The sequence below is a fragment of the Rhinopithecus bieti genome, unplaced genomic scaffold (genome assembly GCF_001698545.2).
Source record: "Rhinopithecus bieti isolate Rb0 unplaced genomic scaffold, ASM169854v2 scaffold_20175, whole genome shotgun sequence".
Classification (NCBI taxonomy): domain Eukaryota; kingdom Metazoa; phylum Chordata; class Mammalia; order Primates; family Cercopithecidae; genus Rhinopithecus; species Rhinopithecus bieti.
In genome coordinates, this window is record NW_016809984.1 from 8,052 (window position 1) to 25,374 (window position 17,323).

The 17,323-nt window shown below is 45.6% G+C and overlaps 1 protein-coding gene across 3 annotated transcripts in view; it reads right to left on the minus strand.

The window, feature by feature from the left end:
• Nucleotides 1-908: 908 nt before the first annotated feature.
• Nucleotides 909-17,323, minus strand: part of MKRN1 (makorin ring finger protein 1) — a 19,959-nt gene continuing 3,544 nt past the window's right edge. The window contains exons 1-8 of one of the 3 annotated variants that reach the window (XM_017891068.1): nucleotides 13,833-13,893; nucleotides 10,720-10,778; nucleotides 6,270-6,499; nucleotides 5,543-5,769; nucleotides 3,269-3,483; nucleotides 2,406-2,516; nucleotides 1,719-1,857; nucleotides 909-1,355 (exon numbers count right to left, since the gene is read on the minus strand). In XM_017891068.1, coding sequence (XP_017746557.1) covers nucleotides 1,143-1,355; nucleotides 1,719-1,857; nucleotides 2,406-2,516; nucleotides 3,269-3,483; nucleotides 5,543-5,769; nucleotides 6,270-6,384 — 1,020 coding nt within the window. In that variant the 5' untranslated portion in view covers nucleotides 6,385-6,499; nucleotides 10,720-10,778; nucleotides 13,833-13,893 and the 3' untranslated portion in view covers nucleotides 909-1,142. Of the gene's footprint in view, nucleotides 1,356-1,718; nucleotides 1,858-2,405; nucleotides 2,517-3,268; nucleotides 3,484-5,542; nucleotides 5,770-6,269; nucleotides 6,500-10,719; nucleotides 10,779-11,673; nucleotides 11,754-13,832; nucleotides 13,962-17,323 lie in introns of those variants that run through there. The other 2 variants (XM_017891067.1, XM_017891069.1) reach the window with 2 other exon arrangements.

Genomic DNA, 17,323 nt, shown 5'->3' on the forward strand with positions numbered 1-17,323 from the left:
AAACTCTGTCCTCACCAAAATATCAAAATTAGCCAGGCCACCGGCCGGTGGGCTCAAGCCTGAACTCCCCAGCACTTGGGGAGCCGAGACCGGTGGATCACGAGGTCAGGGCGACCTCGAGACCCATCTGGCTAACACCGGTGAAACCCCGTCTCTACTAAAAAATACAAAAACTAGCTGGGCAGGTAGCAGGCACTGTAAGTCCAGCTACTCGGGAGGCTGAGGCAGGAGAACGGCGGTAAACCCGGGAGGCGGAGCTCTGTACGTGAGCTGAGATCCCATTGCAGACTCCAGCCTGGGCGAGCAGAGCAAGACTCGCTCTCAAAAAAAAAAAAAAAAAAAAAAGCAAAAAAAAAAAAATTAGCCCCGCGTGGTGGTGCATGCCGTAGTCCCAACTACCCGAGAAGCTGAGCGGCAGGAGAATTGCTTGAACCTGGGATGGGGAGGTTTGCCGTGACGCCAAGATCGTGACTTGTTCTCAGCCTGGGAGCCTGGGTGGGCAGAGAGACACTCCATCTAAAACAATATCATACAAACAAAACACATAATAGAAATCTCAACACATTCACACCTGATTCTGGTTACCCAGTAGTATTACTTGTGTGCAATTAAACAAGAGACCAAAACCACAGAACAAGTGCACGTGGTAGGGAACAGATAAAAAAACAGATGTGCAGATTTCACCAGAAACCTCAAGGATCCACATCCCATGTCTGCGGCAGAGGGCTATTGGCCAGCTTAGGTCCCTTCACCCATCACTCCTATTCTTGGACCCCAAAGCAGGGCCACTGCTTTTACTTTTGAACCTGGGGTCCTCAAAATGAGTGTGTGAAAAGTCCATAAACGCAATCTGGTTGAAAACAGATGACGCAACACACCTACACTAACTGTCTGACAGTTAAATTTGTGTTACAAAAAACTAACTTTTAAGATTTATTTTTGTAACTTTTTTCAACAGGGAAAACAACACACTCCTCAGGGAAAGGTGAGGGGTTGAGAAGACAGGCCCTGGGTAAAAATTCTTAGGACAGCACCTGGAGTTGAGAGGCCTGCCTAGGAGAGAACACAGGCCCTGCCACACCACCACAGGGCACAGCTGCTGTCTGGGGTCAGCGGACCAGTTCACACGCCACGCAAGGTTGCTATAGATCCAAGTCATAAAAATCTTCCAGCTCATCATGAAACAAGTCCCACTCATCTTCAGAGTCTGTTAGTTCGTCGTCCCCACCTGCAGCCAAAAGCATAAGCAACATCTCGCCCAGCTCAAAGGTGACAACCTCTTCTTCATCGTTGTCAAAGGGGTTGCTGTTCTCTCTTTCCTCAATGAGTTCCCAGAAGTGGTTCCTTCGTTGGGCCTGTAAAAAACAAGGCCATGATAGGGATGGCACTGTCGAGCAGTATCTTCTATCCTGTTGTTTATAAGGCAAAAACGTCCAGCACACCAGAGGGCATGACGAACCAGACTTCTTAGTTAGGGTTTCCATTTACCACTTCCTCCCCTATGGTTACTCGATGGAAATCGTTTAGGCTAGAACTTTAACACACATTTTTTCCTTTCCTATCCCTCCCAGGTTTCTGAGGTTTGTTTCCTCCTTTAATACTCTACACTTTCGCTCCCAGACCTGAGCGTTAACCTTTTCCTTCCCCTACCCCAGTATGTGCAGGACTCAACTGATACCTTGGAATTTCCCCTCTTTTAAGAAAACAGTGAGAGTTACCCGGTATCTGCTTGATGTTCCCACTTTCTGTCTCTGTGGCTCCTCTCTACGGCCATCAGGGTACGCATGCTTGTAAAAACAGTTCCCTCCAAATGGGCAGCTCCCACGTCCTTCATCAAAATACCTGCACGCCTTGTTGCTGGAAAGGAAAATATCGCAACCCTTATTCACAGTGGATTTCAGGTCTGTATTTGACTATCATCCGGGGTTTCTTTAAACAGGTAGGGATAGAACCAGTATGTCAGCTTACAGCCCTCCCCAAGATGTGTTCTTATGAACATGTGTGTGCCAATGCAAGAAACACTAACTAGAAACCGGTAACTCTGTTCAAGTCTGCTGGTTAATAGCTCTGCAGATGCCATAGAGAGAAAATCTTCTAGAAAGCCAACACACAAGAACATAGGACAGCTATGACATGGATTCAGAATAACGTAGAACCCCACTCGTGGGGCCTTGTCAACAATAGAGACCTCTTTATAACACAGTCCCTTGGTATGGACCCCAAGGACTGTGTTATAGCAAGATACGTACTGGGTTAAGTGTTATCAGGGTGACAAAATAAATTCTCCTGGGAAGTCAAAGAAGGGTAGGAAGGAGGTAGGAGTGTATAATGCAGCACCATTCTTTTCAAAGTGAACCCAAGCTCTGTTGGGCTCTTCGCTTGAGAAAAGGCTGCAGTGCTCATACCTCATTGCCTCCTTGTATTTCAGAATGAGTTTCTGCTTCTCTTCTTTCTCCTCCACCCAGTACTCACTTGGAATGACAAAGTTAGATGTGATCCGGCATTCTGGGCAGGACCTGGGAAACAATGAACAGGCTGCAATGCAAATTCCCCTTTCACAGGCCCACTCTTCAAGGACACACCCTGGTGTGTCGCCTCCAGACTTAAAGACTAAACTGAAAGGCACGTGGGCATTTCCTGAAAGGGTTCCACATACTGTCACACAACTGACCATTTCTTTCAAGCAAAACAACCTCCTTTATAAATCCAACTCAATGGCTAGCCAGTTCTTTTTTTTTTTTTTAAATATAACTTAGGTAGAAAACAAAACAAAAGAAGACATTTCACACAGACTCCTTTTTCTTTCGTTTAAATAAATTTATTTCTTGTAGCTTTGCTCTGTTTAGATTATGTGGTTTTTGTTCAGTTATGAGAACAATCTTTAAAGGATGGTGGATTATTGGCTAGCTTAATGAATGGAATAGGAAAGTGGAAAATGTAAAACGTCAGGAAACATACATTCAGAGCTAGATCAGTTTGTTCACTGAGCCTAAACTGGCTAATAATCCATTAAACACAATCTCCTCAGAAAAAGCACGAAGATTCTACTAACTGATACACAAGGTTTCCTCATTCAAATAAAAGTAGATATAGACCAACTAACCTAGAAGCTAGCTGGCATACAAAGAAGAAATCCCCATTAGAATATCCCAGTTTCAAGATAAAATGCATGCATTTAAATGCGGTCCATCTGGTTGAAAGTTGGCACAAGTTACTAAATTCTTCCCCAAAAGAGAAAGCACAAATGAAGACTGGGGAGGAGTCTCACTTTATGATCTTGCTCTCAAATTGCTTAGCACTCCTCCACTTGCGAATGCACTTGAGACAGTAGGTGTGGTTGCAGTTGGAGAGGATCCCAAAGCGGCGCTCGCTGGGGTTGGCTTTCTCATAGACCACCTCCATGCAGATCCCACACACCATGTCCTTGCTGCGCTGCACAGCAAATGAGAGCTCCATGTCCTTCTCATGGGCCTCAATGCACGACTAGAGAAGGTGGAGAGAAAACAAGTGGAATCGAGTCATTGAATCCTGAAAAACTTGAGCAACAGTTAATGATGCACGTTCAAAGAACCAAACAGTCAACTGAAGAAACAGTGTTCCCGAGCTGACAAGAAAATTAGCTTTGCTGACTAGTAAACACAGGTGTGGTGTTTTTTGGGTTGTTTGTTCGTTTGTTTGTTTTGCGGTGGTACTTAACAATGCTAGAAAATCAAACTAGGAAGACTCAACTTTGGGAACTGAAAAATTACCCAATTTTCTCTGCCCCAAACCTGGAGCTCAACTATATTAAAGACAGTTTTCCATACTGTTTGTTATTTCTGGTTTCTACATGAGGTTAAGACCCTAGTTAAAACCTGTCAGAAAATAAGGGTGACAGGCACGTAACTCTCTTGTGCTTTTAAAGAAAAACATCTTCGAGATTTTTCAACTACTCAGCTTGATAGATTGATGCACACTTAAGTTAGATTAGCCCACTTTGGGGCTATATAAATAATGCTGCCAAGAACATTCATGTACCAATTTTTGTGTGGACATCATATTTTAACTTATAAAAGTCCAAGGTTGGGTAGATCACATGAGGTCAGGAGTTTGAGACCATCCTGGCCAACATGGCGAAACCCCGTCTCTACTAAAAATACAAAAATTAGCTGGGCATGGTGGTGCACTCCTGTAGTCCCAGCTACTCCGGAGGCTGAGGTGGGAGAATGGCTTGAACCAGGAAGGCAGAGGCTGCAGTGAGCCGAGATTATGCTGCTACACTCCAGCCTGGGCGACAAAGCAAGACTGTCTCAAACAAACAAACAAAATACAGAAAAGCAATGTCATCCATAATCTCACATCATCACTAAACATGTCTTTTCCTAAACCTTTAAAAAAAAACATCCATATATTCAGAGGTAGGTTCCACTATTTCAATATATAGCTATAACATACAGATAGGGATCAAATTATGTCTACCTTATAACATGCCTTACCCCCTACAACCAAATTTAAACAGATGGAAATTTAAAAGAGACAGAAATGATTAGAAGCAAACTTTGCTCCAATAAATTTAAAGTTTGTAATACACTGTCTTCTGAACCTACCCTGGCTCCCATACATTGCTGCTGGAAATGTAAAATCCTAAAGCCACTGTGGAAAAGTATGGCAGTTTCTCAAAACATAAAGCATACAGTTCCTACGTAACCCAGCAATTCCACTCCTAGGTATATATACCCAAGAGAACTGAAAACACATCTTCACAAAAAAATCTATATACCAATATTCCTAGCAGCCTTATTCATAATAGCCAAAAACTGGAAATGACCTAAGTGTCCATCAACTCATGAATGGAAAAACAAATGTGGTCTAGCCATACAATGACAATAATTCAGCCATCAAAACTAAGAACAGATACACACAACCACACGGAGAACCTTGAAAGCAGTACGTTAAGTGAAAGAAGCCAGTCACAAAGGACCACATTACAGGATTCCATTTATACGAAATGTCCACAATAGGCCAATCCAGAGACAAAGCACATTCGTTATTGCCAGGAGCTGGAGGAAGGGTGGAACAAAGACTGCTAATGGGTGTAGGATGATCAAAGTATCCTAAAATTTGTAAAATGGCAATGGTTGCACATCTCTGTAAATATTCTAAAAACCAATGAAATGTGCATTTTCAAAAGATTAAATATATTCAGCTTGAATCTCAGAAACATTATTTTTTAAAAGAGGAAAAAAATGTTAGAAGTCCATAGTCTGAAGTTCTGGAAGTATGACCTCTTTTTTTCTTTTGCCTCAACCTCCCGGGCTTGAGCGATCCTCTTGCCTCAGCTTCCCAAGTGGCTGGGACTACAGACACCCGCCTCCATGCCCAGTTAATTTTGTTCACTGGACTTCTTGATAAAGCATCCAAGAAGCCCAAGGAAGGAAAACTTCCCTACTCACTGATAACCATTCAATTCATCAAATGTTTCTCTGAAATAAACCCACAATGCTGTGAAAAGGCAAATAATGATTATCACACCTAATAACACACACACTCCCTAAAGACTTACTTTGATATGCTGTGATCTCTGGGCAGCATCCATCGGATGCAGGACTTGCAGCCCACACATGTCACAAGAATCTCCGTGGAGATACACACAGTTCTCCCCGTATCGGCACTCTCCCACTGCAGCATAGGGGCACAGCTGCTTCTTTGTCTCCACGGCGGTTTGCTCTTTCTCTGATTCTTCCTTGGTCACTGAGCCCTGCAGGGGTGCTTCAGTGCAGGAAGGTGCAGCTGAAAATGTGTAAGAGGGTGAAAAAAGTCCAAACAATAAGGCAGATACATGAACTATAAGGGAACTGAGAATCTAACTTCAAAACATGAAAATAAAACTGCAATTAAATACCAAAACAGTCTATTGAACTCATTTCTTCACTTGAAAGAAAGGAATGTTTTCTAACACTGGTATTTCTAAGATTAGACTTGTAAAACAAAACAAAACAAAACAAAAAACACTGCTTCTTTATCTACGTCTTGGGTAACTGAAATTTATTTCAAAAAGTACTCATTAAAGAGAGGATTCAGTTTTTCAAAACATTCTGAATTCATTTCACTGGGATTCAAAGTTTCCTTCACTCTATCTGTAAATCTTAGGTAATCCAAACTAAAGTACTGTACTAAGATTAAACTTAAAAAGGAATGGAATCAGAAAGGGGAAAGTTGTCAAAGCTAAGCAAATGGATGAACTGCTATCCAAGCCCTCTAACTCTTATTTTCTTCTTCAGAATACTTACTACGGCCACAGTAGGGTTGCCCAGGAACAAACTCAATAGCATTCACCCAGTCCTCTGAACCTGCTCCTACAGTTGCAAAGTTTGAATTTCTTGACTCAGCTTCGCCTGTATTCATTTCAACAAGTGGTCCAACTATCGATGAGAGACTTGAGGAAGCAGCAAGGGATGACTTTGTAGTTAGCTCTGTAGCAGTTGCTTCTTCCTGTTTCAATGGCTTGCTATGTTCATATCTAAGAAAAAAATCAAAAGTAAGCAGTCGGCTGGGTGTGGTGGCTCACACCTATAATCCCAGCACTTTCACCAGAGGTCAAGAGTTCAAGACCAGCGTGGCCAATGTGGTGAAACCCCATCTCTACTAAAAATGCAAAAATTAGCTGGGTATGGTGGTGGGCAAACAAAACAAAACAACTCTCTGGTTTAAAAGATAATTTCCAAAACAAAAAATTAATTATTTTACACACTTTCTATCTTTTGTTTTCTTTCTTTCTTTTCTTTTCTTTTTTTTTTTTTGAGACGGAGTCTCACTCTGTCGCCCAGGCTGGAGTGCAGTGGCCGGTTCTCAGCTCACTGCAAGCTTCGCCTCCCGGGTTTACCGCCATTCTCCTGCCTCAGCCTCCCGAGTAGCTGGGACTACAGGCGCCCACCACCTCGCCCGGCCAGTTTTTTGTATTTTTTTTTTAGTAGAGACGGGGTTTCACCGTGTTAGCCAGGATGGGGTTTCTCTCCTGACCTCGTGATCCGCCCGTCTCGGCCTCCCAAAGTGCTGGGATTACAGGCTTGAGCCACCGCGCCCGGCCGAAGACAACTCTTTCTTTCCCTGGTTGGTTTACAACTCCCACCCCATTGCTTCTGTGGCCTTTAGTATTTTAAAGTATCAGATTCTTCAGTTGGTCCAAAAGTCAAAACTCCAAACAAGAAGCCAGCCAAGCCAGCCCAGGCACGGTAGTTCACACCTGTAATCCCCAGGACTTAGGGAGGCCAAGGCAGGCAGATCACTTGAGGGCAGGAGTTCGAGACCAGCCTGGCCAACACACTGAAACCCCATCTCTACTGAAAATACAAAATTTAGCCAGGCGTGGTGGCACACGCCTGTAATTCCATCTACTTGGGAGGCTGAGGAGGAAGGTGGAGGTTGTGTCACTGGGCCACTACACTCTAGTCTGGGCGACACAGCAAGACTGTCTAAAAAAAAAACAAAGAAGTCAACCAAGACAATATCGCCCCTTTCCCCAGAGGGTGTCCAGAAACAAAGACTGGGAATTATAATGGCATTCTGGGAGAATACTAGGTATCTGCAATATGCAAAACAGTCCCAAAGAACAGTCCCGGCCAGGCGCGGTGGCTCAAGCCTGTAATCCCAGCACTTTGGGAGGCCGAGGCGGGCGGATCACGAGGTCAGGAGATCAAGACCATCCTGGCTAACACGGTGAAACCCTGTCTCTACTAAAATTACAAAAAACTAGCCAGGCGAGGTGGCGGGCGCCTGTAGTCCCAGCTACTCGGGAGGCTGAGGCAGGAGAATGGCGTGAGCCCGGGAGGCGGAGCTTGCAGTGAGCTGAGATCCGGCCACTGCACTCCAGCCTGGGTGACAGAGAGAGACTCCGTCTCAAAAAAAAAAAAAAAAAGAACAGTCCCAAAACAGCAACAAAGAACTGGCCTCACTAAACAACAGCACCATCATTACAAAACATTGATGCAGAAAATCCTCTAAACTGTTGTGGCTATGATGCTATCCTTCATTATCAATGATCTACTCCCTCTATGAAGAGGGAAATCCCAGGGCATTGAGGAAGTTACATAAAAGGATCCCAACACTAAGAGTAAGAAGTAGGTGGCCAGGCGTGGTGGCTCATGCCTGTAATCCCAGCCCTTTGGGAGGCCGAGGCGGGTGGATCACCAGGTCAGGAGAACGAGACCATCCTGGCCAGCATGGTGAAACCCTGTCTTTACTAAAATACAAAAAAAAATTAGCTGGGCATGGTGGTGGGCACCTGTAGTCCCACTTACTCAGCAGGCTGAGGTCGGGGAATCGCTTGAACCCAGGAAGTGGAGACTGCAGTGAGCTAAGATCACACCACTGCACTCCAGCCTGGCGACAGAGCAAGACTCCATCTCAAAAAAAAAAAAAGAGTAAGAAGTAGGTTTAAGTTCCTAGATATAATTTTAATAGGAAACAATCACAGAGCAAGCCTCTCTTTAAGATTCCTTCTTTAGCTAGTCCATAATCAATCTTTTAATAATCACCCATATCAGCCAGTAATCAACAATTATCACCAAACTTTCAAGTAGACTACTATAGTTTCTCTTTCTTTCACGGTATGCAATGAGATCTAAACCCAGCTCCATTCTGGCTCATCCTTTAAAGAGTTTTAGAAAAGGGGCAGCTACGGCCGGGGGCGGTGGCTCACGCCTGTAATCCCAGCATGTTGGGAGGCCAAAACAAGGGGATCACAAGGTCAGGAGACTGAGAATACCCTGGCTAACACGGTGAAACCCCATCTCTACTAAAAATACAAAAAATTTGCTGGGCATGGAGGCGGGTGCCTGTAGTCCCAGCTACTCGGGAGGCTGAGGCAGGAGGATGGCATGAACCTGGGAGGCGGAGCTTGCAGTGAGCTGAGATCGCGCCACTGCACTCCAGCCTGGGCGACAGAGCGAGACTCTGTCTCCAAAAAAAAAAAAAAAAAAAAAGAAAAGGGGGGGGTATATCCTTATTAAAAGAAAACTAAGAGGTCAGGAGGCCCAGTGGGTTCACATCTATGATCACGGCATATTGGGAGGCAAAGGTGGGAGGATCAGTTGAGGCCAGGAGTTTGAGACCAACCTGGATGAGAGGGAGACCCTGTCTCTACAAACAAAACAAAAAACTTAGCCAAAGGTGGTGGTTGTAGTAAGTCGTGTTCACACCATCGCACTCTAACCTGGGCAAGGGAGCAAGACCAGATCTCGAAACAAAGAAAGAAAGAAACAAAAAACCAATTAAGGTTCCTTTCAACATTTTTTTTTTTTTTTGAGACGGAGTTTCCCTCTTGTTGCCCAGGCTAGACTGCAATGGCACGATCTCGGCTTACCACAACATCCGCCTCACAGGTCCAAGTGATTCTCCTGCCTTAGCTTCCAGAGTAGCTGGGATTACAGGCATGCGCCACCATGCCTGGGTAATTTTGTATTTTTGGTAGAGACGGGGTTTTCCACGTTGGTCAGGCTGGTTTCGAACTCCCGATCTCAGGTGATCCACCTGCCTCAGCCTCCCAAAGTGCTGGGATTAAAGGCGTGATCCACCATGCCCAGCCGCCCCCTCCCCCCGCCCTTTTTTAAGATGAAGTCTCATTCTTTTGCCCAGACTGGAGTACAGTGGCACGACCTAGGTTCACTGCAAACTCCACCTTCCGGGGTTCAAGTGATTCTCCCACCTCAGCCTCCCAAATAGCTGGGATTACTGGCACATGCCACTATGCCCAGCTAATATTTATACTTTTAGTAGAGACAGGGTTTAACCATGTTGACCAGGCTGGTCTTAAAATCCTGACCGCAAGTGATCCACCCGCCTCAGCCTCCCAAAGTGCGCGGATTATAGGTGTGAGCCACCGTGCCCAGTCCCTTTCAACTTTGAAGTTGAGCCACGTGCATCTGCCTCAATATCAGAGGCTTACCAAAATAGGGAACCTACCTAATTTCTTCTGGTCTCAAAACTATTTGGGGCTGGCAAAGTTGCCTGAAAAATAAGCTGGTTAATATGCAAAGCCTAGGGCTTAGCACAGATTTCTTCAATTTAACCTTCAATTTTTCCATTCACTTATCCACACAGTCCATTCAGATGAGCACTTCTGAAATAGGGACCAAATGCTAATTAACTATAGCCTTCTGATTCTATCTCAAAGTCTATTCTCATCCCTCTGCTTGGGAGGTTGGATTCTTCACTCTCATCAATATTCAACTCCTCCTGCCCCAGTAACAGTTGGCAGTAACTCTCAAAAGACTGGAACCCAGTTCAAGGAACACAGCTCCCCTACAATTAGCCTCAATACCTGCAGAGACTGTACCACCACAAAGATTCCCCCATTCATCATTGTAGGGTAAAGTTCTCACTACTTTTTCTGCCTTTTATATTGGGACTGCAGAAGACATGCCTAGTGGAGAGGCTGGGCGCCGTAGCTCACGCCTGTAATCCCAGCACTTTGGGAGGCCAAGGCAGGTGGATCACCTGAGGTTAGGAGTTCGAGACCAGCCTGGCCAACACAGGGAAACTCTCTCTCTACTAAAAATACAAAAATTAGCCGGGCATGGTGGCGCATGCCTGTAATCCCAGCTACTCGGGAGGCTGAGGCAGGAGAATTGCTTGAACCAGGGAGTCGGAGGTTGCAGTGAGTCGAGATCATGCCACAGCACTCCAGCCTGGTGACAGAGTAAGACTGTCTCAAAAAAAAAAAAAAAAAAAAAAAAGACATACCTGGTGGAGAGTTTGAGAATAATGTCTCTGTGTCACTTTTCCCCCTTTCCAGCAATACTCTAATGACAAATTAGCAGAGGGCAAAATGAGTAACAACTAAACAAAGTTTTCATGGGATCAACTTCTGAAATCCTACACAGTCATTTGAAAAAGATCTTCTCTTCCCCCCCATCTTGACTGGACTCTCTAATAAACAGATGTGGGATGACTTAATATTAATATCCCACCCCATCAATAATGTCAGGTTCTGAACTCTAATCATTTGAACCCAGTGACTCACACTAGATTTTCTGATAATGACAGTTAAAGTGACTATGACGCCAGGCGTGGTGGCTCACGCCTGTAATCCCAGTCCTTTGGGAGTCCGAGATGGGGGAATCACGAGGTCAGGAGATCAAGACCATTCTGGCTAACACGTTGAAACCCCACCTCGGCCGGGCGCGGTGGCTCAAGCCTGTAATCCCAGCACTTTGGGAAGCCGAGACGGGCGGATCACGAGGTCAGGAGATCGAGACCATCCTGGCTAACACGGTGAAACGTCGTCTGTAGTAAAATACAAAAAAACTAGCCGGGCAAGGTGGCAGGCGCCTGTAGTCCCAGCTACTCGGAGGCTGAGGCAGGAGAATGGCGTAAATCCGGGAGGCGGAGCTTGCAGTGAGCTGAGATCCGGCCACTGCACTCCAGCCTGGGCAACAGAGCGAGACTCCGTCTCAAAAAAAAAAAAAAAAAAAAAAAAAACCCCACCTCTAAAAACACAAAAAATTAGCCTGGCGAGGTGGCGGGCACCTGTAGTCCCAGCTACTCGGCAGGCTGAGGCAGGAGAATGGCATGAACCCAGGGGGCGGAGGCTGCAGTGAGTTGAGATCGCGCCACTGCACTCCAGCCTGGGCGAGACAGCAAGACTCCATCTCAACAACAACAAAAAACATTGACTATAACACTGTCAAGTCTTACCGAGGGTAGTGGTTTCAAGTATGTCCAAAACTCCTTGACATGTCTCCCTTCAAAAGTTGGAGCCCAATCCTCTCCCTTTACATGTGGGCTGGACTTAGTCCAGAATCAGTGGAAGTGACACTACATGACTCCTGACACTAGGTCATAAAAGGCACTGTGGTGTCTCCTTNGAACCCAGGGGCGGAGGCTGCAGTGAGTTGAGATCGCGCCACTGCACTCCAGCCTGGGCGAGACAGCAAGACTCCATCTCAACAACAACAAAAAACATTGACTATAACACTGTCAAGTCTTACCGAGGGTAGTGGTTTCAAGTATGTCCAAAACTCCTTGACATGTCTCCCTTCAAAAGTTGGAGCCCAATCCTCTCCCTTTACATGTGGGCTGGACTTAGTCCAGAATCAGTGGAAGTGACACTACATGACTCCTGACACTAGGTCATAAAAGGCACTGTGGTGTCTCCTTGTCTCTGTTAAATTGTTTGCTCTGGGGAAAGCTAGCTGCTAAGCAGAAAGGACACTAAAGCATCCCTATGAAAAGGCCCATGTGGGCCAGGCATGGTGGCTCAGGTCTGTAATTCCAGCCAGCACTTTGGGAGGCAGAGGCAGGCAGGCAGACTGCCTGAGCGCAAGTGTTGAGACCAGCCTGGCCAACATGGTGAAACACCCTCTCTACTAAAAATACAAAAGTTAGTGGGGTGTGTGGGCCGGGCGTGATGGCTCATGCCTATTTAATCCCAGCACTTTGGGAGGCTGGTGTGGTCTGGTCAGGAGATCGAGACCATGCTTTCAACAAGGTTGAAAACCCCGTCACTACTAAAAATACAAAAATTAGCTGGGCGTGGCAGTGCATGCCTGTAATCCCAGCTACTCAGGAGGCTGAGGCAGAAGAATTGTTTGAACCTGGGAGCCGGAGGTTGCAGTGAGCCGATATCGTGCCATTGCACTCCAGCCTGGGTGACAAGAGAAAGACTGTCTTAAACCAAACCAAACAAACAAAAAACCAAACAAAACAAAACAAAAAAAAAACAATCCTGGCTGGGCATCGTGGCTCATGCCTGTAATCCTAGCACTTTGGGAGGCCGAGGTGGGCAGATCACTTGAGGTCAGGAGTTTGAGACTAGCCTGGCCAACATGATCAAACCCTGTCGCTACCAAAAATATAAAAAAATTAGCCAGGCATGGTGGCACACAGCTGTAATCCCATCTTACTCGGGAAACTGAGGCAGGAGAATTGCTTGAATCTGGGAGGTGGAAGTTGCAGTGAGCCCAGATCTTGCCACTGCACTCCAGCCTGGGTGACAGAGGAACGAGACTCAGTCTCACAAAAAAAAAAAAAGAAAAAAAAAAAAAATATATATATATATATATATATCCTGGAGTCCTCATCAAGTCTTCAGATGACTACTACCCTTGCTAAAATTTTGACTGCCATCTCTTAAGAGTCTCTGAGCTAGAACTATCCAGCTAAGGCACTCACAGAATCCACAACCCCAGAAACTGAGATAATAAATGTTCACTGTTTTAAGTTACTCAATTTGGGGGTGGGTCAGGTTCCGTGGCTCATGCCTGTAATCCCAACACTTTTCCGAGGCCAAGGCAGGAAGACTGTTTGAGCCCAGGAATCTGAGACCAGCCTACGCTACATAGCGAGACACCCATCTCTACAAAAAATTAAATTTGAGGGTTACTTGTTTAACATCCATAGATAATACACCTAGACATTACTGAACTAGGAAGACAGAAAAGCCCTACCCAATTTTCTTTTCAAGGTAGAGTCTCGCTCTGTTGCCCAGGCTGGAGTGTAGTGGCAGGCTCTTGGCTCACTGCAACCTCCATCTCCCGGGTTCATGCAATTCTCCTGCTTCAGCCTCCAAAGTAGCTGGGATTACAGACACACACCACCATGCCCAGCTAATTTTTCTATATTTTGTAGACACGAGGTCTCACTAGGTTACCCAGGCTGGTCTCAAACTTCCAAGCTCAAGCAATCCTCCTACCTCAGCCTCCCAAAGTGCTGGGATTATAGGCATGAGCCACTGCCCAGTCAAGAGTCATTTTCAAAGCATTATTTTTAATCAATGACATATAAAGTATCAGAATTACATCTTTTACATTTTTCCTCCAACCCACCCCTGAAGAAATTTATAAACAAATTCTTACCTGCAGCGGTCTCCATAAATACAGTACCCTCGCTGAAAATACTTGCACACTACACTATACGGACTGTCAGAGAGGTCATGCGAGTAGCGACAGTTGTCTCCTTCCTTACAAACCCCATGCATAAAATACCTGTGAGACAAAGGAACACAAAACTAGATTAAAATCAATCCTTGAAAAGATTAAAACCAATTAGTATTCATGGCTAATATATTCAACCATCAAATACATAAACATACGAAATAAACACAAAGAAAGGGCCGGGCTGGGTGCCTCATGTCTGCAATCCCAGCACCTTTGGGAGGCTGAGGTGGACAGATTGGGAGGTCAGGAGATCAAGCCCATTCTGACTAATATGGTGAAACACTATCTCTACTAAAAATACAAAAAATTAGCCGGGCGTGGTGGCAGGCGCCTATAATCCCAACTACTCAGACGCTGAGGCAGGGGAATCGCTTGAACCCGGGAGGCGGAGGTTGCAGTGAGCCAAGAGCCTGCGACTACACTCCTGCCTGGGCAACAGAGCGAGACTCCACCTTAAAAAGAAAATTGGGTAGGGCTTTTCTGTCTTCCTAGTAGTTCAGAAATGTCTAGGTGTATTATCTATGGATGTTAAACAAGTAACCCTCAAATTTAATTTTTTGTAGAGATGGGTGTCTCGCTATGTTGCATAGGCAGGCCTCAGATTCCTGGGCTTGAGATCACGCCACTGAGTCACTGCACTCCAGCCTGGGCAACAGAGAGAGACTCCACCTCAAAAAGAAAGAAAAAGAAAAAAAAAAAGATAGTCTACGTCAAAGAATTTCTCCTCCAAACAAAAACCAATGAATATAAGTAGGTGTCTTGTTTTTAAATGACACCACCGAAAAAAAACACATCATCCAAATTCACCTTAACGTCACTACCCAAGTTGAGTTTGCCTTCGGTGAAAGCCTGGGCCATGTATTACTTCTGAAGTTCCTTCCACCGTGCAGACTCTGACTCCATGAGAGACACTGTCCAGTAATAAAGACAAAATTTACTAGAATCCCCCTGCTGCTGTGCCTCTTAGAAAACTAATAGTGGCTGCCAAGATAGAAAACAAACTGCCAGGTTACCCTGTAAGGGTACAAGAGAACCAAACAGCACCCTCAGAGCATCTCTAGGCATCTTAACAACCTCTTTAGGAACTTCTATAAATTATAGATATGGCATTTAATCAATTCATCTGCAGTGACATTTCTTACTTTGATATTTAACTTTTAATGAGTGAGTACACTGTTTATCAAACTAGATTATAAATTCCTGATGGGTAAAGACCGGTTTATTCCCCCTTTTATCTCCTACTATCTGTCCACATAACATGTACTTGTTAGATAAAGGCAGAAGGCTGGGCGCGGTGGCTCCTGCCTGTAATCCCAGCACTTTGGGAGGCCAAGGCAGGTGGATCACCAGGCAGGTTCGAGACCAGCCTGACCAACATGGTGAAACCCGTTCCTACTGAAAATACAAAATCAGCTGAGCGTGGTGACACAAGCCTGTAATCCCAGCTACTCAGGAGGCTGAGAGAGGAGAATCACTTGAACCCAGGAGGCAGCGGCTGCAGGGAGCTGAGACTGCACTGAGCCAATATTGTACCACTGCACTCTAGCCTGGGCAACAAGAGCAAAACTCCATCTTAGATTACAAAAAGAGAGAGAGAGAAGAAAAAGAAAAGGTAGAAGAGCCTGGGTGGTGGCTCACGCCTGTATTCCTAGCACTTTGGGAGGTTAAATTGGGCGGATCATCTGAGATCCGGAAATAAAAAAAAAAAAAGAAAGAATAAAAGGCCGTAGGGTGGGCCCGGTGGCTCACACCTGTAATCCCAGCACTTTGGGAGGCTGAGGCGGGTAGATCACCAGAGGTCAGGTGTTCAAAATTAGCCTGGCCAACATGGTGAAACCCTCTATCTACTAAAAATACAAAAATTAGGCCAGGCATGGTGGCTCACACCTGTAATCCCAGCACTTTGGGAGGCTGAGGGAAATGGATCATGAGGTCAGGAGATCGAGACCATCCTGGCTAACACTGTGACACCCTGTCTCTACTAAAAATACAAAAAAAAAAATTAGCCAGGCATGGTGGCACGCACCTGTAGTCCCAGCTACTCAGGAGGCTGAGGCAGGAGAATTGCTTGAACCCGCGGTGGGTGGGGGGCCCAGAGGTTGCAGTGAGCCAAGATCACGCCACTGAGACTCCGTCTCCAAAAAAAAGAATGAAAGGCTGTAGAAGACAGCTAGATGTGATGATGAATCACGGTACCAGTAGCAAATTTTTCTTTCCCAGCTGCATAACCTTTTTAATACCATCTAAATATTTATTACTTATTTCCTCTCACAATCACTAGGTAGTTTCCAAGTAATAAATTTCACTACGGACATCACAGCACTCAGATAAAGAATTTCCTTCTTTCTTTCTTTTTTTTTTTTTTGAGATGAAGTCTCGCTCTGTCACCTGCCTGCCTTGGCCTCCCAAAGTGCTGGAATTAATAGGTGTAAGCCACCATGCCCAGCCGATTTTTAAGTTATGTTAACCACATTTTTCAAAACTTTTGAGGCCAGGTGGCTCCTGCCTGTAATCCCAGGAATTCGGGAGGCTGAGGCAGGTGGATCACCTGAGGTCAGGAGTTCAAGACCAGCCTGGGCAACATGGTGAAACCCCTTCTCTACTAAACATACAAATAATTAGCCAGGCGTGATGGCACGCACCTGTAATCCCAGGTCCTCGGGAGGCTGAGGCACCAGAATTGCTTGAACCCAGGAGGCAGAGGTTGTAGTAAGCTGAGATCATGCCACTGCACTCCAGCTTCGGCTACAGAAACTCTGTCTCAAAAAAAGAACAACTTTCAAGGCCGAGCATGGTGGTTCACACCTGTAATTCCAGCACTTTGGGAGGCCAAGGCGGGTGAAACACACTTGAGCTTAGGAGTTCAAGACCAGCCTAGGCAACAGGGTGAAACCGTCTCTACCAAAAATGCAAAAAAGATTAGCCAGGAGTGGTGGCAAGTGCCTGTAATTCCAGCTACTGGGGAGGTTCAGGCGGGAGGATTGCTTGATTGCTTGAGCCTGGGAGGTGGAGGCTGCAATGAGCCAAGACACTGCCATTGCACTCCAGCCTAGGTGACAGAGAGAAACCCTATCTCAAAAAATAAAAATAAAGAAAAATAGGCCGGGCACGGTGGCCCAAGCCTGTAATCCCAGCACTTTGGGAGGCTGAGACGGGCGGATCACGAGGTCAGGAGATGGAGACCATCCTGGTTAACACGGTGAAACCCCGTCTCTACTAAAAAAAAAAAAAAAAATACAAAAAGCTAGCAGGGCGAAGTGGCGGGCATCTGCAGTCCCAGCTGCTCAGGAGGCTGAGGCAGGAGAATGGCTTGAACCCGGGGCGGAGCTTGCAGTGAGCTGAGATCCGGCCACTGCGCTCCAGCCTGGGCGACAGAGCGAGACTCCGTCTCAAAAAAAAAAAAAAAAAAG